General features: G+C 51.0%; 3 protein-coding genes across 7 annotated transcripts; 2 read left to right on the forward strand and 1 right to left on the reverse strand.

Moving 5' to 3' along the window:
• Nucleotides 1-2,123: 2,123 nt before the first annotated feature.
• On the forward strand, nt 2,124-4,690 carry MYLPF (myosin light chain, phosphorylatable, fast skeletal muscle). Its single transcript, XM_043914736.1, has 7 exons — nt 2,124-2,278; nt 2,892-2,987; nt 3,240-3,315; nt 3,539-3,643; nt 3,764-3,842; nt 4,352-4,400; nt 4,491-4,690. Exons 1-7 carry the CDS (start codon nt 2,276-2,278, stop codon nt 4,593-4,595), a joined length of 513 nt encoding a protein of 170 aa, XP_043770671.1. The 5' UTR covers nt 2,124-2,275; the 3' UTR covers nt 4,596-4,690.
• A 184-nt stretch (nt 4,691-4,874) lies between these two features.
• Nucleotides 4,875-8,634, reverse strand: SEPTIN1 (septin 1). Its single transcript, XM_043914731.1, has 11 exons — nt 8,390-8,634; nt 8,126-8,216; nt 7,947-8,033; nt 7,569-7,692; nt 7,133-7,267; nt 6,905-7,022; nt 6,170-6,271; nt 5,947-6,046; nt 5,599-5,764; nt 5,272-5,362; nt 4,875-5,177 (listed from the first exon to the last, which is right to left on the reverse strand). The coding sequence occupies exons 1-11, from the start codon at nt 8,573-8,575 to the stop codon at nt 5,091-5,093; spliced, it is 1,287 nt and encodes a 428-aa protein (XP_043770666.1). The 5' UTR covers nt 8,576-8,634; the 3' UTR covers nt 4,875-5,090.
• An 8,985-nt stretch (nt 8,635-17,619) lies between these two features.
• Nucleotides 17,620-22,827, forward strand: ZNF48 (zinc finger protein 48). Of its 5 annotated transcripts, none has more exons than XM_043914738.1 (3): nt 17,620-18,270; nt 18,820-18,946; nt 20,236-22,827. In XM_043914738.1, the coding sequence occupies exons 2-3, from the start codon at nt 18,835-18,837 to the stop codon at nt 22,035-22,037; spliced, it is 1,914 nt and encodes a 637-aa protein (XP_043770673.1). In that variant the 5' UTR covers nt 17,620-18,270; nt 18,820-18,834; the 3' UTR covers nt 22,038-22,827. The 5 variants fall into 5 exon arrangements, with proteins under 5 accessions (XP_043770673.1, XP_043770672.1, XP_043770674.1 ...); XM_043914737.1 differs by having other exon boundaries at nt 17,621-18,651; XM_043914739.1 differs by having other exon boundaries at nt 17,621-18,651; nt 18,820-18,913.
• Nucleotides 22,828-24,064: the final 1,237 nt, after the last annotated feature.

Here is a 24,064-nt window from a genome sequence, read left to right on the forward strand (position 1 = left end):
CTGTGCAAAGTCCACCATCCTGAAATTTCAGTCAGGCCTAGCTAGCTCCCAGCTTCCCAGTTGCTTGGTCTCTGAGTTCTCTGAGGCTCCTTTTCCCAGCTCAGACTCAGATCCTGTGAACTCCAGTGTCTGAGATCTGCCGCTCTTGATCTCCTTCTCTTCAAACTCCCCACTTTCCATTAGGCCCAAGCTTTCTAAGCACTTCCTCCATTCCCTTCTATTGAGTTCTCCTCCCCTCCCACAACCCAGTAAGAAGTGGGCTCTTCCCTGCGCCTGGACCCCCATGGTAACCTTATAAGGTGAGGCAGCTGTCGACTGAGGCAGGGAGGGGCCAGTGCAGGAGGCCAAGGGCAGCTGCTAAGTTTAGGGTGGCTCCTTCTCCCTTCTTAGAGACAACAGGTGGCTTGACCTCAGTGCCCAGAAAAGAAACTGTCTTAGAGGCATTGGCATGAGTCTGGAGGAGGGAGCGGGGAGGAGGCAACTTCTTCAGGACATCGGGTCCCAAAAGGAGCAGGAGGAGGAGGAGACATGGGTGTCCTTGCCAACCTTGAACCTCCTGGGGCTTCCTCAGCCACTATTTCCCCAGACCTCCACTGTATGGAATGGACTGAGGCACTGAGGCCCAGAGGGTTGGGAGAGGGGACCTCAAAATCACAGTCAACCAAGCTGGTTCTTGCCCAGATTGGAGAGAGAAGTCATTGGCCATCCAGCCACCAAGGTGGAGGTGACTAATTAACTTCTCTCTTGGTGTCTTTGACTCCCCTCCTCTTGAGTTCCAACTTTTACATCCATATCCAAAAAAGTGACTATAGACTCACACGAGACCATGTCCTTCTCCTGTTTCAAAACTTTTCAAGGCTCCCAAGGTCTCAGCCTTCAGTCTGGCATTGAAGACTCTCCAATCTCCGGTGTCCAGCCCCTTGTATCCTCTGCTCAAGCCCCATCCCAATTCTGGTGAGCTGAACACTTCTGATCTTTGATTTTTCCAGGCCTTTGCCCATCCTTGCCCTCCACTTAGCATGTCTGTTCCTCCACTTCCACCTGACACTTCTAGTGGCCTTCATAACGTCATTTCAGTACTCCTACACAGGCCCACTATGCCCTCTACATCTATATTCCAACTAGTGTGTCATTTTCTGCATTTACCCTCTCTCCTCAGCTAGACTGTAAGTTCTACCAAGGCAGGGCCTGTATATTAATCGTAATGATTGTAAGAATTCTCTGGATGTCCAGTGGTTAGGACTCTAGGCTTTCATTGCCGAGGGCCCAGGTTCAATCCCTAGTCGGGGAACTAAGATCCCAGAAGTTGTGCAGTGCTGCCCAAAAAAAAAAAAAATTATAATGATCATACATCACTAATTGTTTTCCAATAGTGTTCACATCCACAAGTTCTTTGGCCTGGGAATTACCTTCCCATTTTACAGAGGGGGAAACCAGGGCCCAGAGAGTTGGAGCACAAAACCCAATGTCACAGAGCAGGCTCTCTGCTCCAGGCTGTCTAGTCTCTTCATACTTAGTGATTCCATGCCCCATATCTTCCCTCACAAACTCCTCCCTCTCCTTAAAGGGGATATAGAAGACTTCCTGATCCTTCAGCTTCCCCAGATAGCTCTCTCCCACTTTTAACCTCTGTCACTACCCCAACACATACATACTCTTGACTGTGAACTCCACAATGGAGGGACTGTGTTTGTCCAAGTGCACCCACATGGTGGGGGGAGGGACAGCAAGGGATGTCTTTGGTCAGACTTCAGCCTCCCTTCTCCAACGCCTCCATGTTTGATCAGACCCAGATCCAGGAGTTCAAAGAGGTAAATATGGGGAGAAGGGAGACTGAAGTATGGCCCAGTGCCTGGTACACTATTGATGCGTAATAAATTTACTGGGTTTAAACCTTGCAGGGATACAAGAGCCTGGTTTGTCTCTCTCCTAGTCCGGTGTCTCAGCCTGGGCCCCCTCTGAACTCTGGCACATTCCAGCCTCTTTCAGGGAGAAAGAACATCCCTTCCTGCCCAGGGCCTAGTGAGACATGCAGCCCAAGACACCCTCCCTTCTCTCTCCCTCCCTAGGCTCCAGCTGCTGCTGGCCCTCCAAGAAAGGAGCCTTGAGCTGGGCTATTTTGGTATCTGGGGTGGGCATCCACAGGGCTAAGGTTACAGTGGTATGTTAAGGGCTCCCTGGGGCTGGACTATATAACTCCAGAGGGAGTGCTCCAGACGGACTCTCTGCTCCTTTCCAGCCAGAGCCACTGCCTTGCCCCCGGGAGACCCAAGACATGGTGAGTGAGAATCCCCCAGCCCAAGCTCAGATCTCTCAGACCTCAGGGCAGCCTCACCCTTTGAAAGGAAGGAGCTGATTCCAAGTCTGGCAAGAGGAAAAAAGATGAATCTTCCCTTTCTTGGTATCGTTAATGGGGAATATATAGAATGATACCCTAAAGGACCCAACCAAGGATAATCTGCCCAGACACTCCACTCAAAGGAGCCCAGTCCCTCTCAAAAGCACACTCCTCCACCTTTCTAAATCCCCTGGAACCAGCCAGGCCAGGATTCACACTCCCATTTTATAAATGAGAAGGTAGAGGTTCAGACAAGGTGAATGAGTGGATCAGGGACACACAGCAAGTCTAGGACTCAGAGGAGCCAGGCTCAGGGCACTGAGAAGGCAAGAAACATTTCACTTGTTGGGTAGGGTGGAAGGATGGGCACTTGAGGGCTTCAGATAGAAATTTGACGATCCAACTGAAACAAGTCCCCTCAGCAAAGAGTCGTAAGGAAGGGGAAGCCTAGAGTCAGAAGAGTTGCTTTAGAAGAATGAACTCTAAGAGTTCATTGCCTCCAGAGGAGTAAGGATGGGTTCACGAACCCCTCTGCCCAACCCTCATCCTTCAGGCACCCAAGAAGGCCAAGAGAAGGGCAGCGGCAGAGGGCGGAAGCTCCAGTGTCTTCTCCATGTTTGATCAGACCCAAATCCAGGAGTTCAAGGAGGTAAGTGTGGGGAGAAGGGAGACTGAAGGCTGACCAAAGGCACCCCTTGCTGCCCCTCCCCCCACTCCTCCCTGGAATGTGCACCTGTTTGGGGGAAGGAGAAGGGCTTAGATTCCTTACTCCCCTCCCTGCTTGGAGTGTAAGAGGACCTTTGACTGGCAACCAGAATCTCAGAATCTGATCTGCCTGGAGTAAGGATGCTGAAACTCGGTCACGGGAGACATAATCTCTCCTTGCCTCTGCCCTCCACAGGCCTTCACAGTAATTGACCAGAACCGGGATGGCATTATTGACAAGGAAGACCTGCGGGACACTTTTGCAGCCATGGGTGAGCTGCCTCCTCTACCTGTAAAGATTCAAGGCTGCAGAGTCCTGGGTGTTCAGCAGCTGTGGGTCCCAGTCCTGCCAGGTCCAACTTGGGACTCAGTCTATCCAGGATAAAAAATGGATGGGATAAAAAAAAATGGATGGGATGATCTGAATTTATAGGAAGCATTATTCTCTGGCTGCAAGACCCCACTCCTGCCCCTGCTTCCCCAACCCTGTTCTAGGGCGTCTCAATGTGAAGAATGAGGAGCTAGACGCCATGATGAAGGAAGCCAGTGGGCCCATCAACTTCACTGTCTTCCTGAACATGTTTGGGGAGAAGCTCAAAGGTGAATGAAGTATGATGTGTCCTTGGTCCAACCCCTCAGCTGCCTCGCCTCAGAACTTTCAGGGACTGACCCTTTAGCAATCCTTCAGCTACATGTGCCCTCTGACCACCCCCCCTCCAGGTGCCGACCCTGAGGATGTGATCACTGGAGCCTTCAAGGTCTTAGACCCTGAGGGGAAAGGCACCATCAAGAAGCAATTGTAAGTGACACACTCCAGCTGCTCCCACACAGAAAGCTTCTTTCAATTCCCACCAAGAGTTAGGCACTGCCAGGGATAAGGGTGGCTCAGACAGTAAAGAATCTGCCTGAAATGCAGGAGACCTGGGTTTGATCCCTGGGTTGAGAAGAACTCCTGGAGGAGGGCATAGTACCCATTTCAGTATTCTTGCCTAGAGAATCCCTTGAGAAGCTCTTGAGAGGAGCCTGGCAGGCTACAGTCCTTGGGGTCGCAAAGAGTCAGACGTGACTGATCGACTAAGCACCGCATAGAACAGGGATAAGGGAAAAATCAGGACTGTGGAAATGGGCGATGGAACACAGAAAGAAGGGCAAAAGGGGAGGCTAGAGTGTTTGGGAGACCAATGAGGAATCCAGAATGACCCCGGTTTTCAAGACGAGACTGGGAATGGCAAGGGGGATGAGGTGGGAGGGCGTGGAAAGGAATCACGAAGTCCAATCTCAAACCTCCCCTATATCACCTCTCTCCAGCCTGGAGGAGCTGCTGACCACGCAGTGTGACCGCTTCTCCCAGGAAGAGGTGAGTGGAGGAGGGGTCTGGGAGAAGAGGAGGGACGGGAGAAGGGGAATGTAAGGAACCAGTTGGCGATACCCGGCCTGGTTTCCGCAGATGAGGAACATGTGGGCTGCCTTCCCCCCCGACGTGGGCGGCAACGTAGACTACAAGAACATCTGCTACGTCATCACGCATGGCGACGCCAAGGACCAGGAGTAGAGCGGACCCTTTTCGGCCTCTGCTAGTCAACACCTTCCTGCCAGTCCGACCTCCCCACCCAGACTCCTAATAAATCGAAAGGGTCTCGTTTCTTATCCGCGGCGCCTTCAGTGCGTTTGTGCGAGTGGGACTCGGGTGGGAGGCTGGGCAGAAACACCGGCTGGCACGAAACGGGTGCCCAGCAAATGAATGAATAAATAGTGGCCCGGAGGCCTGGGTGGAGCGGTTCCGCCCGCTACGCCCGCCACTTATTCCCGCTGGGAAAGAGATTTGTATGGCCTCAGAGAAACTCAGTTTTTATTGAAGTCATGATTGGGAGAAGTGGGGAGGGGATGGAGGTGTTCAGGGTTGGGAGAGGAGGTCGCGCTCCGGAAGTGAGCTGGGGCGGAGCCAAAGGCGGGGCTACAAATTCCAGGATTGGGAGATCCTGAGAGCCCGCCCCTTAGAAGGGCGGGCCTTACAGGCTGCGAGGTAAAGAAAACCCCCATGGGTGCCTCAGAGAGCGTCCGACTGCTCGCCTTGAGCCTGGCTCAGCTGCATCTGGGCCTGCATCTTCTCCAACATCTCTTGCATGCGGCGCAGCTGTGCGGGGAAAGATTGCAGGCATTGAGTCCGGGCGCGGCCAGAGAGGGGCTCCGAAGAGGACTTGGGGGTCTTGGTCTGGGGGAAAGCTCACCTCCTCGTCTTTCTCGCGGATCAACTTCTCCGTATCGGCCAGAGGCAGCATGGGCAGCGGGATCTCTGTAGCGCTCTGGCGGGAAAGCTTACTAAGGGGATGGGAGAGAAGGAAAGGAATCAGAGGCGAGGGCCTTGGTTGAGTCACCGCCGCGAGACAGGATCTGGAGTTCGTTTGGAGTTTAGAAGGCGGGGCCATATCCTTAGGTTAGGGCTGTAAGCAAAGGGGATGGGGAAAGAAAGGCTCTGGGAGAGAAGGTGAAGGTCGAGGTCATGGAGAGTGAGGGCGGGGCCTTGGAAGCACCTAACTGCCCGCGCTGGCTCTCACCTACGGCTGGCTCGATCCCGCGCCCCAGGCCGGGCCAGGCTCTGTAGGCAGCGGGCCCGGTAGCCCTCGTAGAGCAGGTCGTGTGTCACCTCCTTCAGGTCCTGCAGGTGTGTCTGCACGAGCATCCGTCGCAGGTTCAGGAAGTCGCAGTGATGTGGGTTCTCCACTGGGGGGCGGACCCGCGAGCGTCAGGGAACTTGGATCGGGTCGGCTGCCCAAGGACCCCTCTTTGGGCTCCTAGGACCCCTGGGACCAGAACTTTCCCCAACTTCACATGTTGGGTACGGTTGGCTGGGAGGAGGCCTGGGCTCCCTGCTGGCCTCAGAACTCGTACCCGGCCTTACTCACCCTCTACAGTGCCCCAGGAGTAGTGACGTCCCCTCACCGGTCGGGGCCCGCCGTCCCGAACTACTTCGCAGGAACCGACGACCGCAAAAGGGATGCTTTCCTAGAGGGGGGGAGTCAGCGATCTCCATCCTCTCGCCGCCCCGTGGACAGAAACCTTTCTCAGCTTCCACCTCCACATCCGCCTCCCCTGGCTTCTCAGTCCCGTCCTGCTTTGCCTCTGTACCTTCATCTCTGCATCCTGCCTCTTGAAGTCTTCATCCTCATCAGAGTCACATTCGGGGAACTGGTAGATGTTGATCTCTTCCTCCTTCAACTGTTCCCGGATCTTGGAGGAGACAGATGCAGACAGAAACACAAAGGCTGTGAGCCACAAAGACATTGCCTCACCAGAGACAGTGAGATCTAGATACAGACACGGGATGAAAGAGACAGAGAGGAAGGCATGAAAAACATAGATGGTGAGAGATGGGCATCCAGGAAGACTGAAAACACAATCTCAGACGATGAGAGACAGAGACATAGATGATGAAAAACTGAGACCTTACCCTAAGAGGAAAGCCTGATGTTTGGGAAGTTTTGAAGATGAGCAGACACCAAAAGACCAGGAGAGAGAGACATAAGTGAAAACAGTGGGAGAGGGCACTGAAGAAGTGGGGAAATGGGGGCATGGTCAGCATCCTGGGGCCAGACAGATAAAATGGGCAGTTATGTCCACACTCCTGCCCTCAGACAGATCTTAGCCAAGCATCCAGTCCAGGGATTTTATTCTGAGCCTCCAGAGATGTGGCTTCCTGAGGCAGCTTATGACCCACCTTTCTCAAAAACTTTCTTCCAGTCTAGCCTGACATGTCACACTCCAAAAAGGCTACCCCAAGATCAAAGAAGTCAAAGCTGAGTTCAGCTTTTGTCTTGACTTTTGGCTTCATGTGCAGGCCAAAGGTCAGAGGCCACCACATACCTTCTGTTTGAGGGCCTGTGTTTCCTTCGGCATCAGGGCATCTGCTTTGCCAATGACTGGGATGATGTTGACCTTCTCGTGCACCGCCCGGAGAAAGGCCACATCTAGGGGACGGAGCCTGCACCCAGAAACTGGTCAGGGCTCAGTTTCAGGGTACAGAGAGACCCGCCCCCCCCCCCACTGCCGGCCCTCCCCAAATGTCCCAACCCCCTAGGGTGTCCCACAGACCCCCGGCCAAAGGGTGAGATGAAGTAGAGGCAGCAATGGACGCGGGAATCCTGGATGTTCTTCCGGTTCAGGCCACTCTCATCCCGAAGATACTGCTCAAACTGCTCCTCGATGAAGCGCACCACAGGCAGCCAGCTGGGGGTGTGGGGAGAGCAGTCAGAGATCTGGACCGCAGGGGAGCGAAGGGGGCAAGGCTAGCCGGGACTGTGGGGGTGAGAAGCAGGGTCTTTGGCTCCAACCAAAAATGTCAGAAGAAACTGGCAGGCGAGATGTTGGGAAGCACAAGGCGTTTTGGGCCCCAAGACCACCGGAAACAGCTCCCGCTTTTGCGGGGGCGTGGGTAGGGCCGGGCAGACCAGCCCTGAATCTGACCCCTCGGTCTCCACAGAGTAGCCACATTGGGAAGCTGAGCCCTGGGCTCTCCCCCATTCCTCACCAGTCTGAACAGTCCACTGAGTCCCCAAAGCCAGGTGTGTCCACCACAGTCAGCTTCACCTTAATACCCCCCTCCTCGATCTCCACGCCCCGGCGCTCGATGGTCAGCGTTTGCGTCAAGCGAGCTATGAGGATGGGGAGAGGTCAGGGAGCTGGTGAGGGGTCTGAAGCAGGACTAATTTCCCTTCTCAGACTCACAGTTGCACCCCACCCATTTTTCAGGGGAGGAGACTGAGTCTCGGAGAAAAGCAGTGAGCTGCCTGAGTTCCCCAGAATGTCATGGGAGACCCAGAAGGAAAGGAAGGGTGTGCAGTCTGGGGACATGAAAGGAGAGGGGTCAGAGGGCCTGGACAGTGTGGTGGGGAGAGGGGCGTCTTACCACTGGCTTCTGGTATTTGCCGATCCTCATAGAGGTTGGTGAGAAATAGGCTGTTGATGAGGGTAGATTTTCCCAGGCCTGACTCCCCTGTGGACAGGTCAAGCCCAGCTGGTCAGGTGAGGGGACAGCCAAGGTCTCTTGAGGACCCCCTACCAGGCCCCTCTCCAAAACCCTCAGACCTGCCACCATGAGTGTGAAGTCAAACCCCTTCTTGACAGACTTGCGATGCAGCTGGTTGGGGAGGGCGGCAAACCCCACATACTCCTTGTCCTGTTGGTGAGGGTGGACGATATGAGGCTGCTGGGGGCGGCAGGCAGGGTCCCCCAGTGTGACCTGATCTCAGAGGCTAGGAGAAGTCAGCCGACTGTGGGTTGACCTGGGCCGGGCTACCCTAAGGGCTGGGGATGGAGAGATGCGTGGATTCCTGGGCGTTAAGGACTCACCATGGCCCCAGATAGCTGTTGCTGCACCTGATGGCTCTCCCCACTTCCTCTGGTGGGGCAGGAAGTTGAGGGCGGCAAACAAGGGGCGGGCACTATAGGAGCTGAGATGCTCCAACTGGCCCAAAGAAGTGGGGAAAACCAAGATCGAGAACAGCTGGTTCTCGATTCCTGGGTCCCTTTGCCCATCACCCCGATAGGAAGCCATAACCCCTCTGTTCTCTGTACACCTTTATTCCAAGCCCCGCTGTGGCCCCATCACCCTGATGGAAGGTAGGGTTTAAGCAGAGAGGAAGGAAGTGGGTTGGTCTCTCTAGCAAGTGAGGTGAAGACTTGGATAAAGATAGTTTAAAAAAGTTTCAGCCTGGTGCTCTGTGATGACCTTGAGGGGTGGGATGGGGGTGGGGTAGGAAGAAGGCTCAAAAGAGAGGGGATATATACATAATTATGACTGATTCATGCTGTGGTGTGGCAGAAACCAACACACCATTGTAAAACAATTATCTTCCAATTAAAAAATAATAAAATTTTAAACAATTTCCAAGGGTCTGAGTAGACCAAAAGCAATAACAAGATTGAGGGTGGGAGGGACCATCAATTTTCCTCCCCAGCTCATGCACTAGATTTTTTTTTTTTTTCACACTGGATTCTTAAAAAAGGACTTCAGATCTTTACACTACTGACAGAGAGCCTGCCTTCAGAATCCTAGCCAAGGCACTCCTCTGCTCAAAACCCTTCACGGACTTCCCAGTGATCTTAGAATCAAGTCTGAGAGTCCTGGCCAAAGCCTCCTGCGTCTGACCTCATCACCTCTTCTTTGATTCGCCCTTGGCTCTGTCTACAATTTTGTTTATTTTATTTTTGCCTGTGCTGGGTCTTCATTGCTGCAAGGACTTTTCTCTAGTGTCAGTGAGCAAGGACTTCTCTCTAGTTGGGATGTACAGGCTTCTCATTGCGATGGCTCCTCTTGTTGCAAAGCACAGGCTCTAGGGGCAAGGGCTTCAGTAGTTGCAGCTCCTGGGCTCTAGAGCAGTCTCAGTAGTGGTGCACAGACTTAGTTATGTGGGATCTTAGCATGTGGGATCTTCCCAGATCAGGGATGGAACCCATGTCTCCTGCATTGACAGGTGGATTCTTTACCACTGAGTCACCAGGATACCACCCTTGGCTCTGTCTATATTGGACTTTTCCTTCTTCTGCACCTGGTGAACTCTATCTTTCAAGAGTTTGATTCAAAGGGTTCTTCTTCCTCCTTTATGAAATCTTCCCCACCCACAAAAGGTAGAGTCATTTTCCATCCTCTGGACTCCCCAGCACCTTTCATAGCCCCTCCATTGCCCACCTTTGCTTACCTGGCTGTCTCTTCTACTCCTGGCTGAGCTTTCTGAGGGCAGGAACTATGTCTTCCTAATGTTTACATCCCTGGTGCCAGGGCCTGGCACCAAGAAGGTGCCAATAAATAATATACCAGATGAATGAATGCATGAAAGAGTGAGTGATTGAAGTTAGTTAGGGAAAAGGCAGGGAGGCTGCAGAATGTGTAAAAGGAGCTTGTCTTTGGAGTCAGAAAGAACTTCCCAGACCTCAGTTCTACCACTTGCTGTGTGATCTTGGGCAAGTCATTTGCCCTCTCTCAACTCCATTTTTTTCAGAGTAAGATGAAATGCACACACTTAGACTTTTTAATCAGGAATCAGAGTGGTTTTGGATGACAGAGGCTTTGGAGCTAATCATTTATGTATACAACATACCATATATACATATATATTAATATATATGTACACATATTGTTGTTGTTTAGTTGCTAAGTAGTGCCTGACTTGTTTGCAACTCCATGGACTGTAGCCCGCCAGGCTCCTCTGTCCATGAAATTTGGCAGGTAAGAATACTGGAGTGGGTTGCCATTTCCTCCTCCAGGGGATCGTCCTGACCCAGGGATCGAACCTGCATCTCCTGCTTGGCACGCGCACACACACACACACATATATATATACATCCCAGCTTTAGAACTGATGAACTGAATGACCTCTCTGAACCTTAATATGACCTATAAAGCATTGTTTGGTCTGTGTGTGTGTGTGTGTGTGTGTGTGTGTGTTAGTTACTCATTCGTGTCTGACTCTGCAATCCCATGGGCTATAGCCTGCCAGGCTCCTCTGTCCATGAGATTTTCCTGACAAGAATACTGGAATGGGTAGCCATTCCCTTCTCCAGGAGATCTTCCTGACCCAGGGATAGAACCCACGTCTCCTGCTTTGAAGGCAGATTCTTTACTATCTGAGCCACCAGGGAAGCCCATTGCTTGGTCTAGATCCTGCCTATTGCTCCAACTCCATTTTCGTCCTTCAATCCTTGTGGTTCTATTTATCATTTCCCATTTAGCCCCTGTTGTGTCCCCCCACCCACCTTCATGTGTTGGAGCCCTAACCCCCATGTGACTATATTTGGAAGTAGGACCTTTAAGGAGGTAATTAAGGTTAAATGAGGTCAGGAGGGTAGGGCCCTGATTGGATAGATCTGGTGTCCTTATAAGAAGAGACACCAGCAATCTCTGCGCATACACAGAGAAAAGGCCATGTGAAGACATAGTGAGAAGGTGGCTGTCTGCAACCCAAGAAAAGAGGCCTCACCAGAAACCGCCTCTGCTGGCATTTTGATCTTGGACTTCCAGTCTCCAGAATTATGAGAAAATAAATATCTGTTGTCTAAGACTTCTAGTCTGTGGTTCTCTGTTATGCCAGCCTGAGTTAATACAGCCTCATAGCACCCTCCTTTCCCCTTATCCTAAGGCAACCACTCTAACGTGCACAATGTGTAATTTTTGGGGGGTTTGTATATATGTTGAAAAATGTGTAGTTCACGGTACACAAATGTTTACAGAAATAGTTTATGTGTTTACATATGTGTTATATATATGTTATGTATGTAATGGGCTTCCCTGGTGGCTCAGAAGCTAAAGAATCTGCCTGCAATGCAGGAGACCTGGGTTCAATCCCTGGGTTGGGAAGATTCCCTGGAGAAGGGAACAGCTACCCACTCCAGTATTCTGGTCTGGAGAATTCCATAGACAGAGGAACCTGGCAGGCTACAGTCCATGGGGCCACAAAGAGTTGGACACAACTGAGCGACTTCCACTATGTATGTAATAGTACACAAATGTTTACACAAATAGTAGTGTAGTAGTGAAAGACATTCAGTCCTGTCCAACTCTTTGCGACCCCATGGACTATACAGTTTGTGGAATTCTCCAGGCTAGAATACTGGAGTGGATAGCCTTTCCCTTCTCCAGGGGATCTTCCCAACCCAGGAATCAAACCCAGGTCTCCCGCATTGCAGACTGATTCTTTACCAGTTGAGCCACAAATAGTTACATGTGCTAATATGTGTTTCTACTTATTAATTGATTCAATTAGCATTATCTTTTAAGATCCATCCGTGCTGCCATCTTACCCTTGTTTCAACCTCATTTTTATTATATATGTATATTTCAAATTATTAATTTTTGGCTGTGCTGGGTCTTAGCTGCTGCACGCAGGCTTTCCCTAGTTGCAGCGAGTGGGGGCTACTCTCTAGTTGCTGAGCACAGGCTCTAGAGTGCGGGCTTCAGCAGTTGTGGCACATGGGCTTAGTTGCCCCATAGCATGTGGGATCTTCCCAGACCAGGGATCAAACACATACATGTCTTTGGCAGGCAGATTCAAAACCACTGGGACCACCAGGGAAGTCCTTCAACCTCATTTTTAGTACTTCCTTTCTGTAACCCTGGGAAAACCACCCCTCTGGGCCTTACTTTCCTCATCTATCGTATGGGATTGCATGCTCCTGCCACACTGAATCCACAGAAGTTGTTCAAGTTTCCTATGCTTATAAAAACATACAGGGATTAAGAGCTGTGTGACCTTGGGCATCTTACTTTAACCTTCCTGTGACTTCGTTTCTGTATCTGTTAAATGATTCATTAATAATTTCACCTCATAGGGCCATGATGAGGATTATATATCTGATACACATAAAACTCTTAGCAGGGCCTGACCTAAAAGATGAGCTTGAATGCTAGCTCTTGCTATGACATGAGCTGAGAGGTGTGACAATGCCAGTAACTCCAACCTAGTGACTGCTCTTCTGGATCAGTTGCTGAGAATCCAGACGGAGTGAATCAGTCAGGGTTGCCGCCCTCTGGGGAGACGGAGACAGCCACAAGTGTGACACACAGCACTGGTGCTAAAAATGTAGTGTAATAAGGAGATAAACAGAGTCCTCTGAGAAGCCGAGGGACGGGATAATTACACCCTTTTCCTGCACCACAACCCTTTCTTCTGCACTTCTCATCAGGCTAAGCAGCCCTACCATTTTAGTTAAAACTCTGAACGCCTCCCTCCCTTGCCCTCTGCAAATATATCCAGTTGATTTCCAAGTCCTTTCTACTGATGAGAAAAAGCAGCCCTTCCTGCCTACATCCCTCACCGTTTTGCCCCTGCCCTGGTTTCAGACTCAGATCAGGCTCTTCCCTGAATTACTCAACAATCTTTAAGAAAATAACATGGACACACCTGTCAGAATGGCTATCATCAAAAAGACCACAAATAACAAATGTTGGCAAGGATGTAGAGAAAAGAGAACCCTCGTACACTCTCGGTGGGAATGTAAATTGGTGTAGCCAATGTGGAAAACAGTATGGAGGTTCTGTAAACAACTAAAAATAGATTCACCATGTGATCCAACAATACCACTCATGTATGAATCTGAAGAAAATAAAAGCACTAATTCAAAAAGATACATGCACGCCAATGTCCAAAATATGGAAGCAATAACAGCCAAAATGTGGGAGCAACCAGTGCCCATCAACAGATGAATGGATAAATATGTGGTGTTACACACACACACACACACACACAATGGAATACTACCTACTCAGTCATAAAAAAGAATACAGTTTTGCCATTTGCAACAACATGGATGGACTTGGAAAGTATTATGCTTAGTGAAATAAGTCAGACAAAGACAAATACTGTATATTATCACTTACATATGGAATCTAAAAAATAAAGCAAGCTAATGAATATAACAAAACAGACTCACAGATCTGGGGAGTAAACTGGTGGTTACCAGTAGGGAGTTGGTGGGGGAGAAGGGCAAGATAGGGCTGAGAGATGAAAAGATACAAGCTCCTATGTGTAAAATAAATAAACTACAAGGATATATTGTACAGCACAAGACATAGAGCCAATATTTTATAACTATAAATGCAGTATAATCTTTAAAAATTGTGAATCACTATGTCATATACCTGAAGCTTATATAATATTGTAAATCAACTATACCTCAACAAAAAAAGAAAACAAGAGAAAAATGACATGTATATTCATTTATTTATTGTACAATCAATACATATTCTCATGGAAAAATGAGCAACTGCAAATGGTTAGAAAAACATACATCTAATATCATTACTGATATAACCTCATTTTGATTTTCATCCTTCTGGATTTTCTCATATGCCTATGCATATGAATAAATATATATTCACAAAACTAAGATCATACTATAATTTTAGAAGCCTGTTTTTGTCATTTAATATGTCCTGTAAGTCTATAATCATAAACACACATCTACATTATCATTTTTTAATTTTTTTATAAAAATAAATAAATTAAAAAGGAAAAAAGAAAAATAAAGAAAAAGACACATTATCATTTTTAATAATTTTATTTCATTATTATTTATATACTTATATTTCATTTGTATTTATTTATTTATTTGACTGTGCCGGGTCTTAATTGTGGCATGAGGGATAGAAGCTGGGCCCCGTGCATTGGGAGTGTGGCGTCTCAGCCTACATTATCGTTTTCATAGCTGCTTAGTATTTAGGTTGATGGGCTTAGGTGGCACTAGTAAAGAACCCCGGAGAAGACAATGGCACCCCACTCCAGTACTCTTGCCTAGAAAATCCCATGGACGGAGAAGCCTGGTGGGCTGCAGTCCATGGGGTCCCTATGAGACGGACACGATTGAACGACTTCACTTTCACTTTTCACTTTCACACATTGGAGAAGGAAATGGTAACCCACTCCAGTGTTCTTGCCTGGAGAACTCCAGGGATGGGGGGGGGCCTGGTGGGCTGCCGTCTACGGGGTCGCACAGAGTCAGACACGACTGAAGTGATTTAGCAGCAGCAGCAGCAGTAAAGGACCTGCCTGCCAATGCAGAAGACGTAAGACATGCAGATTCGATCCCTGGGTTGGGAAGATACCTTGGAGGAGGAAATGGAGTGAAAGTGTTTGGGCTGTATTCTTGCCAGGAGAGTCCCACTCCAGTATTCTTGCCAGGAGAATCTCACCGACAGAGAAGCCTGGCAGGCTACGGTCCATAGGGTTGCAAAGAGTAGGATGTGACTGAAGCGACTTAGCTCGCGCGCGCGCGCGCACACACACACACATTTAGGTTGACTCCCACTCTTCCCTGAGATAAACAACACTGAGCTGGGATGACTATGTGGTGCTATCGTTGTGCACTTGTCCAAACCATTTCCTTGGGCCTCATTTCTATTAGGGGAATTACTGAGTCAAAGGAAGCCACATATTTAAGGCATTTGTGCATATTAACAAACGCCCTCAAAAAAGGTTGGTGGCTTGGCTAAGTTCAGAAATGACATGAATTAGTAGTGACACAATATTTCATTTACATGCTTATTAATTCCAAAAATTATGCTTAAGTCATTCCTGGGATAATGACTTTATAATGATAAAATTTGGGGCCCCAAGTTTCTATGGGGCAGTGAATGGTAGACAGCAGTCTTTCCATTTCATAATCACCTGGATTACTTCTTTTTCATCTCACCATCATATCTTCATAACCACCTATGGCCCTACCAGACATCCCTAGAAGGGCTTCTGTATTTTATTTATTTTTTAAATTTTATTTATTTATTTGGCTATGCAGGAGTTAGTTGTGGGAACTCTTAGTTGCAGCATATGGGATCTAGTTCCCTGACCGGGGAATGAACCCAGGCCCCCCACACTGGGAGTGCAGAGTCTTAGCCACTAGACCACCAGGGAAGTCCCTTCTGTATTTTTAGACATGAATTCAGATTCAGACCCAATAACTCCAGGTTTCGTCTTCTCAAAGTTAGACCTTTCTACAAGTGACTATGGCATGAAGGCTGACCAGCCTTTGGGGGGCTCCCTCCAAGAGGGGCTGGCTCTTTGCCATTTTGGAACCCTCTTACCTCAGTTTCCCAGCAACGTGCCTTGTACATGTTGGACCCCCAGGAAATGTTTGTGGAATCAATCATTAACTTACCATCTTATCTGCAGCTTCCACTATTTTCCTATTATGTAAACTTATGACACATTAATCAGAGCTATTATTTATTTTCCTCTTTTGAGGATTGATTGTAATCATGGAGGATATATATATTTATATATAATTACATAATTATACATATTTATAATTATACATATTTAATATACATAATTACAGTCTATATAGGGATTCCCTGGTGGCTCAGACGGTAAAGTATCTGCAGAATTTGCCTGCAATGCAGGAGGCCCGGGTTTGATCCCTGGTTTGGGAAGATCCCTGGAGAAGGGAATGACTTCCCACTCCACTATTCTTACCTGGAGAATTCCATGGACAGAGGAACCTGGCAGGCTACAGTCCATGGGATTGCAGAGTTGGACACAACTGAGTGACTAACACTTTCATTTTTTCATATATATATGTATGTATTTGCCTGCTCCAAGTCTTAGCTGCAGCATGAAGGATCTTCAATCTTCATTGCACATCAGGGATCTTTTAGTTACAGCATGTGGGATCTAGCTTCCCAACCAGGAATTGAATCCGTGTCCTCTGCATTGGGAGCTCGGAGTCTTAGCCATCAGACGACCAGGAAAGTCCCCTTAATCATCTTTGGATCCCCAAGCTTCTAGCGCATAGTAGGTTTTCCATTAGTTTGTGAGCGACTGTGCCTGGAGTTCTTCATTCAGGGTCCCCTTCAGCGAGGCTCTGGACTTCGCTGAAATCTTAGCTGATTGAAAGGATCAGCTTGAAAACACCACACTCTTCCTTGGTTACTTCAGCCCAAAGAGTCACAACTGATATTTTTTTACTGAGTACTTTACACATATTATTCTCAACCATTCAAGTTAGGTAGTATCTCCATTTTACAGTTCAAAAAACAGAAGTAACTTCCCAAGGTTAAAGGGAGTAAATGACAAGATCAGGAATAAAACTCTGCATGAATGACCTTAAAGATAATGTCCGCAGCCACTAAACTCTACAGGTTTCTCTCTGTACTACATTCCTATCATATCTTTGTCCATTAGGTCAATGTAGACTCTGTCCACAACATCTGTATGTCTCCATGTTCTAGATGTGAGAAATTGGGCCATAAAGAAGGCTGAGCGCCAAAGAATTAATGCGTTCAAACTGCAGTACTGGAGAAGACTTTTGAGAGTTTCTTGGACAGCAAGGAGATCAAACTAGTCAATCCTAAAGGAAATCAACCCTGAATATTCATTGGAAGGATTGATGCTGAAGCTTAAGCTCCAATACTTTGGCCCCTGATGCAAGAGCTGACTCATGGGAAAAGACCCTGATGCTGGGAAAGATTGAGGGCAGGAGGAGAAGCGGGTAACAGAGCATAAGACGGTCAGATAGTATCACCAACTCAATGAACATGACTTTGAGCAAACTCGGGAAGACAGTGAAGGACAGGGAAGCTTGTCTTGGGGTCACAGAGTTGGACATGACTTAGCAACTAAACAACAACAAACATTCGTGCTCATTCCCACAAATAAGACCTCTTCCTGGTTTCCCATACTATAATATCTTGGATTAGTCCACATAACTCTCATGCCCTTACAGTTCTTATTTATCATGAATTGTGTGCTTGCCCCTTTAAAATGGTAGCACCCCAAAGACAACTCTTACATGTGTTTTATCTCTTTATCAAACTGTTGGCATAGTACTGAGGCACTAATAAGTGCTGATTAATATACAAATCTTAATTAACCCTCTCCATCATCAGATGAGCGGCAGAGGCAACCCACCTGCTCCCCAAAGGCAAACATGCCCAGAGGAGATACTGGGGATCACACCCCTGGGACCACTGAAACAGCCCCAACCAGGGCCGCACGAAGCTGAGAAACAAGGTTTAATGTTTTAGCTTCTCCCTCGGCTCCTTTTGTAGCGGCGTAGACCTGTCCCTAGTCTTCCCGTGGCCTCTTTTCTTTGCGTCTGTCTTTGTCTCTGCCAGTTTCACTCTTTGTTCCTCTGCCTCCGGGCTTGTTTCTCGCTAGGTGCCCTGCCCAGTTCCTCCGACTCTGCTTCAGCGACTTGATATCTCTCTTATCTGTTTCTACATGTCTTTGTTTCAGGAGGCCTATCTTTTGCTCCTGTGTGTTTGGTCCGCTGCAGTCTCTCGGTCTCTCTGCCTTTGCATCCTCTCTGACTGGGGGCTCTTAGGGTTACGACTCTGTGAGTCCCCGAATCCAAGTCTAAGTCCATCGGCCTGCCTCTACCCAGCATTTATCTGGCGTCTGCCACTAGCTCCCGATCCTGCCTCGGTCTCCCCCAGCCCAGCCCAGCCCAGCCCCCACCCCCGGCCCTCGGCCTCGCCGACCAGCCCGGCTTTGTTTCCTGCGTCTCGGCGCCCCGCCCCCGCCCCGTCTGGGGTCTCCGCCGCCCTCTGCCGCCCTTTGTCTGCCTTGGTCTTTCCCCCACCCCTTTCCCTGGGTCTGTCTTTGGCTGTCTTTTTGTTTCTCCAGGCTGGGGTGGCTGGAGCTGTCTGCCACCTCCGGAGGTCGGCGCGGGTGGCCGGACACAGCGACAATTAGGAAGAGTCTTCGGCCCTCCGCATCCAGCTCCAGCCCAGGAAGCACACGGTTAATACCACCGAGTTCGGGCAATTGGACTCGGCTCAGAGTAGCCCTCTCCGCGGCACGCGGCTGCCCGCCGGCCACCGAGCTCCAGAGGACACGGGCGGCCCCCACAGGCGTGCAGCTCCTCCAGGGTCCTAGAGCGGCCCGGTGCCGCCCGGCGCTTCCGCTTCCCGTCCCCGCCCCCAGCGGCCGCCCCCGGGACGCCCGGGTCCAATCCCCCTCCCGGTTTGGCGCCGAGCCCGATCCCCGAGCCACTGGTGGCACGGGCACCGGAGCCCCACGGAGGAGCTCCGGAGGGCCCCGGACTGGCGGAAGCGGCGGCTGAAGCGGCGGCGGCAGCGGCGGGAGGGGAAGGGGGCGTCTGCGCGCCGGAAGGAGCAGCAGGTGCAGGGGCGGCCGGCGGCGCGGGTGGGGGTCACCGGAGCCGCGCCCCGTACCTCGGACACCGGAATGCTGTCCAGTGCCCGTGCCGGCCGGCAGAGGGCAGCGGCAGGGCGCCGCCGTCTGCACATGGCTGTGTGACCGTGAAATTTTGTCTGTCTCCTTGCTCAGGGCGGCGTGCCGGCGATGGAACGCGCGGTGGGGCCCTGGGGTCCGGATCTCCGTGGCTCAGAGGAGAGAGAGCAGCTGAGAGGCGCCCGCACAGGTGAGGGCCGAAGCGGTGCACCTCCATGGGCAGGTAATGACCGGGTGGGGCCCCCGGTTCTGGGCTTTGCCTAGCCCAGACCCAGAAAATAGGACGTGAACTGTGCTTCCAGGGAGGGGGAGGGAACCAGTGTTTCTGAGCACCTACTAGGCGACACGCCTTGAGGGGCATCATTTCAAGGACTCTTTCCCCGTCCCCTGCAGTCATCATCATTCTCGCTGCTCAGTCCTACTTCAGGCCCCGTTCAGTCTCATCCTGGCAAATGCAGCGGCCTCCCCTCAGCCGTTTTCTCTCCAGTGTGGCACTCACTGTGCAACAAGCCACATTGATCTGAGTCCTGGTCTAATCTTGTCTCCCTCCACAAAAATCTTCCCTAGTTCCCTTCTGCTACTAATTAAAAGTGTTAGTCTAGCGTTCAATTCACATCTTCCATGCTTCATCTAGTCCCAACATCCCTTTTCCAGCTTTATCACACATTCCTTTCCATGGTTTACTTTTTTTCTCCGCTCTGAAAGCCTAGCCCTCTCTCTAATGTCCTCTCTCTCTTGCGACAGCACAGTTCATTCTGAGCCTGCAATTATAATTATTTGTGTTTTATCTTATCTCTCCTACCAACGCTAAGTATCCTGAGGGACAGCTGTGTGTCTGGCTCCTCTCAGGTACATACAAGATGATTGAAGAAATAAACTACAGATTGGGCTAATAAAAGAAAAAAATCTAATTAGTAAATACTAGGCTTTCCAAATAGAATATAAGGTAGGGCTTAACAGCAGGCTTGGGAATCAGACCCGAGTTAGAAACCTGGCTTTGTTACTTTATAACCTTGAGTGAGTGACTTAAAATTCTCCGAGACTCCATGTCTGTAAAATGGGGACAGTTAATAGTATTACCTCATAGGAATGTTTGCAAGGATTCAGTAATGCTTACTTAAGTGATTGGCACATATGAAAGGAATGGTAAAAGGAGGTTACTGTTACTGAGAGGCACAAACAATATAAGGGTTTCGGAAAATCAGAGGAGAGAGATCTTTGCAACCACACATCATCAAGGATGCCTTTCTGGGGAGGTTGCTATTGAAGATAGTGTGTTAATCGCTCCGTCATGTCCGACTCTGCAATCCCATGGACCCACCAGGCTCCTCTGTCTGGAATTCTCCAGGCCAGAATACTGGAGTGGGTGGTCATTCCCTTTTCCAGGGGGTCTTCCTGACCCAGGGATCGAACCTGTTTCTCCCACATTGCAGGCTGATTCTTTACCGTCTGAGCCTCGGAGGGAAGGCTGAGCCAAAAGGCAGGGTCTACCGCTCCTTTTTCTTTCCCCAGGTCTAGGGAATGAGCATGCGGAGATTTCTCAGCCAAATGAGTTTGAACATGCCCCACAGGAGGATGACTTGGAGTTCAAGGAAGAGGAAGATTTGGCCCCAGGTCATGAAGTAGGAAATGCCTCTCTCAAACCTGAAGGCATTCAGACCTGGGATGACCTGTGGGTCCAGAGGGAGGGACCTGGAAAACCTCAGGCTCGGGACAGAGGCCCTCGACTCCTAGGAGAACCACGCTGGGGCCAGGCTAGTGATCGGGCTGCTGTATGTGGTGAGTGTGGCAAGAGCTTTCGGCAGATGTCAGATCTGGTGAAACACCAGCGAACCCACACCGGGGAGAAGCCCTACAAGTGCGGGGTCTGTGGCAAGGGCTTTGGGGACAGCTCTGCCCGGATCAAGCACCAGCGAACTCATAGTGGCGAAAAGCCCTACAGGGCCCGGGCACCAGCCCAGGGGCCCCCAAAGATTCCTCGGTCCAGGATCCCGGCTGGTGAGCGCCCCACTATCTGCGGTGAATGTGGCAAGAGCTTCCGGCAGAGTTCGGACCTGGTGAAACACCAGCGGACACACACGGGCGAGAAGCCGTACAAGTGTGGCATCTGTGGCAAGGGCTTTGGCGACAGTTCTGCCCGCATAAAGCACCAGCGGACGCACCGAGGGGAACAGCCCCCCCGGCCCGTGGTGCCCCGGCGGCAGCCATCTCGAGCGGCCACGGTGGCTGCACAGGGACCTAAGGCCCAGGAGAAGCCATACATCTGCACCGATTGTGGCAAAAGGTTTGTGCTCAGCTGCAGCCTCCTGAGCCACCAGCGCAGTCACCTGGGGCCCAAGCCCTTTGGCTGCGATGTGTGTGGAAAGGAGTTTGCCCGGGGCTCAGATCTGGTGAAGCACCTGCGCGTGCACACGGGAGAGAAGCCCTACCTCTGCCCCGAGTGTGGCAAGGGCTTCGCTGACAGCTCTGCGCGGGTCAAGCACCTCCGCACCCACAGTGGCGAGAGGCCTCACGCCTGTCCCGAGTGTGCCCGTACCTTCAGCCTCAGCTCCACTCTCCTCCGCCACCGCCTCACTCACATGGAGCCCCAGGACTTCAGCTTCCCAGGCTACCCGCTGGCCCCCCTGATCCCCAGCCCGCCCCCCAGCTCCAGCCCACCCCCACCTCCTCTAGGCACCAGCCCCCCGCTGACGCCTCGAAGCCCTTCACACTCAGGGGATGGCCCTTTTGGCCTGCCTGGCTTGGAGCCGGAGCCCGGGGGCCCACAGGCTGGAGAGCCGCCACCACCACTGGCGGGTGACAAGCCCCACAAGTGCCCTGAGTGTGGCAAGGGCTTCCGCCGGAGCTCGGACCTGGTGAAACACCATCGCGTACACACGGGGGAGAAACCCTACCTCTGCCCAGAATGCGGCAAAGGTTTTGCCGACAGCTCAGCCCGCGTCAAGCACCTCCGCACCCATCGTGGGGAACGGGCTAGGCCGCCACCACCATCCACTCTCCTGAGGCCACATAACCCCCCTGGCCCAGCACCCACTGCCCCTCGATCACGAGTCCGGGCTCAGCCGTCTGGACCCAGCCAGCCCCACGTGTGCGGCTTCTGCGGGAAGGAGTTTCCCCGGAGCTCAGACCTGGTCAAACACAGGCGCACACACACTGGGGAGAAGCCATACAAGTGTGCGGAGTGTGGCAAGGGCTTTGGTGACAGTTCTGCCCGTATCAAGCACCAGCGTGGGCACCTGATCCTGAGGCCCTTTGGGACAGGAGATGGTCGGGCAAAGCCCCTCAAAGAGGAGCCATCAACGGGACTGGAATGATGGGGTCCAGGGAGGGTGGAGGCCCAAGAGACCAAAGGGAGGGTATCTGCTGCTTAAGCAGAGAAGAAAGGGCCCCGGGAAGTGGTGGGAGGGAGAAGGAAGGGAAGAAACCAAGGGGAGAAAGGAGTGAATAGATAGAGATTTGGAGACAAATGATCTTGAAGCTCAGGAAACTGTCCTGGCTGGGCTGGGTCAGGACCTTGCCAATGTGGTTTATACCCCTAGCTTCTAGAACACTGCCTAGACTACAATAGGCAATAAATACTTGTTGATAAACTAGCCTTAGCCTGAGGGCCCTTAAAGAATTCTAAATTCCTACTGCCTCTTAACCTGTAAATTGACCCCTCCCAACCTTGCCTCCCCCCCACCCCCACCCAGACCGGCATCGTGAACCTGGTTTGTTAGACCTAGGAGCAATGAGACTTCTGAGGTTAAGGGTTAGAGTGTGAGACAGGGCCATCTTGACCATCCTCCTGATGGGGAGAGTACTGTTGGTAGGCAGGCAGTACCCAGCCTCGGGTCACTGGACATGGTCGGAGCCAGGAAGAGGACACTTGGAGTGAGTCCAGACCCAACTGCGCGACCACCTGGACACAACAGAATAGGTGAGAGACAGCACAATGAGCACTCATTTGCTCTGGACACCAAGCCCAGGTCCTGGTGGACGGCAGCAGAGACACACTGGCTGGGAGAAGGGCAGTATGGGAGTGAGGAAAGGCCAGGGAAGCACCAAGGCCTGACAGCCACATCTCCATATGTCTTCTCGCCAATAAACTGCTTCTTATCTGAGGCTTGGACTGGTGTGTGCGTGTGTGTGCATCGTGAGGGGTGAGAAAGGTGCTGAAGGGTCACCACAGACAAAACCCACAAGCCATGTGTAAACCTGCCCTCTTTGAGCCCGTCAAAGAAGTTGGGTCGTCAAAGCTGCTTTTTAGCTCTGGCAACGGGTTAAAAAACGGCCACCAGGTCTGTCAGCTGATGCCCTAGACCTGAGAGCTGGCTGCCCACAGGCACCACCTACGCCACAGGATCTAGCGCGACCCTTAAAAGGTAAAACGCGACGCCACGGGTGGGAGCGAGAGGGGTTGGTGTTAGGCAAGCTCTGTTGCTATGGCGACAAGTACCCGGGAGAAAAGTGGCCAACCAGTCTGGTAACGGCGCAGAAGACCCGACGCTGATGTTCTGCCTTCAGGGAAACCCCGCCTCCCTACGACCCCTTTTTATTTGTCGAGAAACGGGTCATTAGGCTGCATAGCCCAAAGGCGATGTCTCTATCCCCTGGAAGAGGCAACCATATTTCCCAGCCATCCGTGCGTCGTTAGATGCTGGACTCTAATTCCCAGCTTTTTCCAAGGAGGGCGCCAGTAGGGAGGAAGGGGGGAAGAGGAACTGACCTGATTGGCCAGGGACCAAAAAGACTAGGGCGGTTCACCGATCTAAGAAACGAAGTACAAGACTGCTCTGCAACTTCGCTGGCTTGGCATTTCAGTTAATCTGCGTGCGGGAACGGTCCCTGGGTAGAAGCTCTCGCGACATTAACCATTGGCCGGGCTTCCCTAGAAACCAATGAAAGCTTGCTGCAGCGCGGTTCCTCCCAGCCTTCCCACCCCTACCAAGTTGTTATACAGACTCGAAATCCCAGTGTTTTGACTTCAGTCGCGGGATCCTTTGCGGCTTCTGTCCTTAGATGCACACACCCCTCAAAGACCTTAATGGAGGCCTTTGGGAAGATCGTTTCTGCTGGTTTCCGTGTCTCCCCACCCTACCAGGTCGGCTTCCAAGCTACTCTGCAGTGAACTTTGTAAAAATCTGACCACATCACTCCCCTATTAAAAACCCTGCCGTATAGCAGCATGTCCTGTCTGTAAAACTTAACTCCTTAGTTGGCATTCAAGACCTTCCACGTGTGTGGTTTCAGCTCTGTGCCTCTTAAATGTTTTGTTTTGGTAACTTGGAATGCTCCCCACCCCCTATCCAAATACCTTAAGCGTTACTTCCTCCCAGAAGCCTTCCCTAAACTTCCAGCC

This window comes from Cervus elaphus, chromosome 10, assembly GCF_910594005.1.
Source record: "Cervus elaphus chromosome 10, mCerEla1.1, whole genome shotgun sequence".
NCBI lineage: Eukaryota > Metazoa > Chordata > Mammalia > Artiodactyla > Cervidae > Cervus > Cervus elaphus.

Excerpts from the sequence above, each read along its gene's own strand:
- MYLPF (XM_043914736.1), top strand. Across the intron at positions 2,988-3,239 it reads AAATCCAGGAGTTCAAGGAG|GCCTTCACAGTAATTGACCA; the intron begins GTAAGTGTGGGG and ends TGCCCTCCACAG. Across the intron at positions 3,644-3,763 it reads GTTTGGGGAGAAGCTCAAAG|GTGCCGACCCTGAGGATGTG; the intron begins GTGAATGAAGTA and ends CCCCCCCTCCAG.
- SEPTIN1 (XM_043914731.1), bottom strand. The coding sequence starts at position 8,575 with ATGGGCAAAGGGACCCAGGAATCGAGAACCAGCTGTTCTCGATCTTGG. Across the intron at positions 7,268-7,568 it reads TCAGTGGACTGTTCAGACTG|CTGGCTGCCTGTGGTGCGCT; the intron begins GTGAGGAATGGG and ends CCACACCCCCAG. Across the intron at positions 7,023-7,132 it reads ATCTCACCCTTTGGCCGGGG|GCTCCGTCCCCTAGATGTGG; the intron begins GTCTGTGGGACA and ends TTCTGGGTGCAG.
- ZNF48 (XM_043914738.1), top strand. The coding sequence starts at position 18,835 with ATGGAACGCGCGGTGGGGCCCTGGGGTCCGGATCTCCGTGGCTCAGAG. Across the intron at positions 18,947-20,235 it reads CGGTGCACCTCCATGGGCAG|GTCTAGGGAATGAGCATGCG; the intron begins GTAATGACCGGG and ends TTCTTTCCCCAG.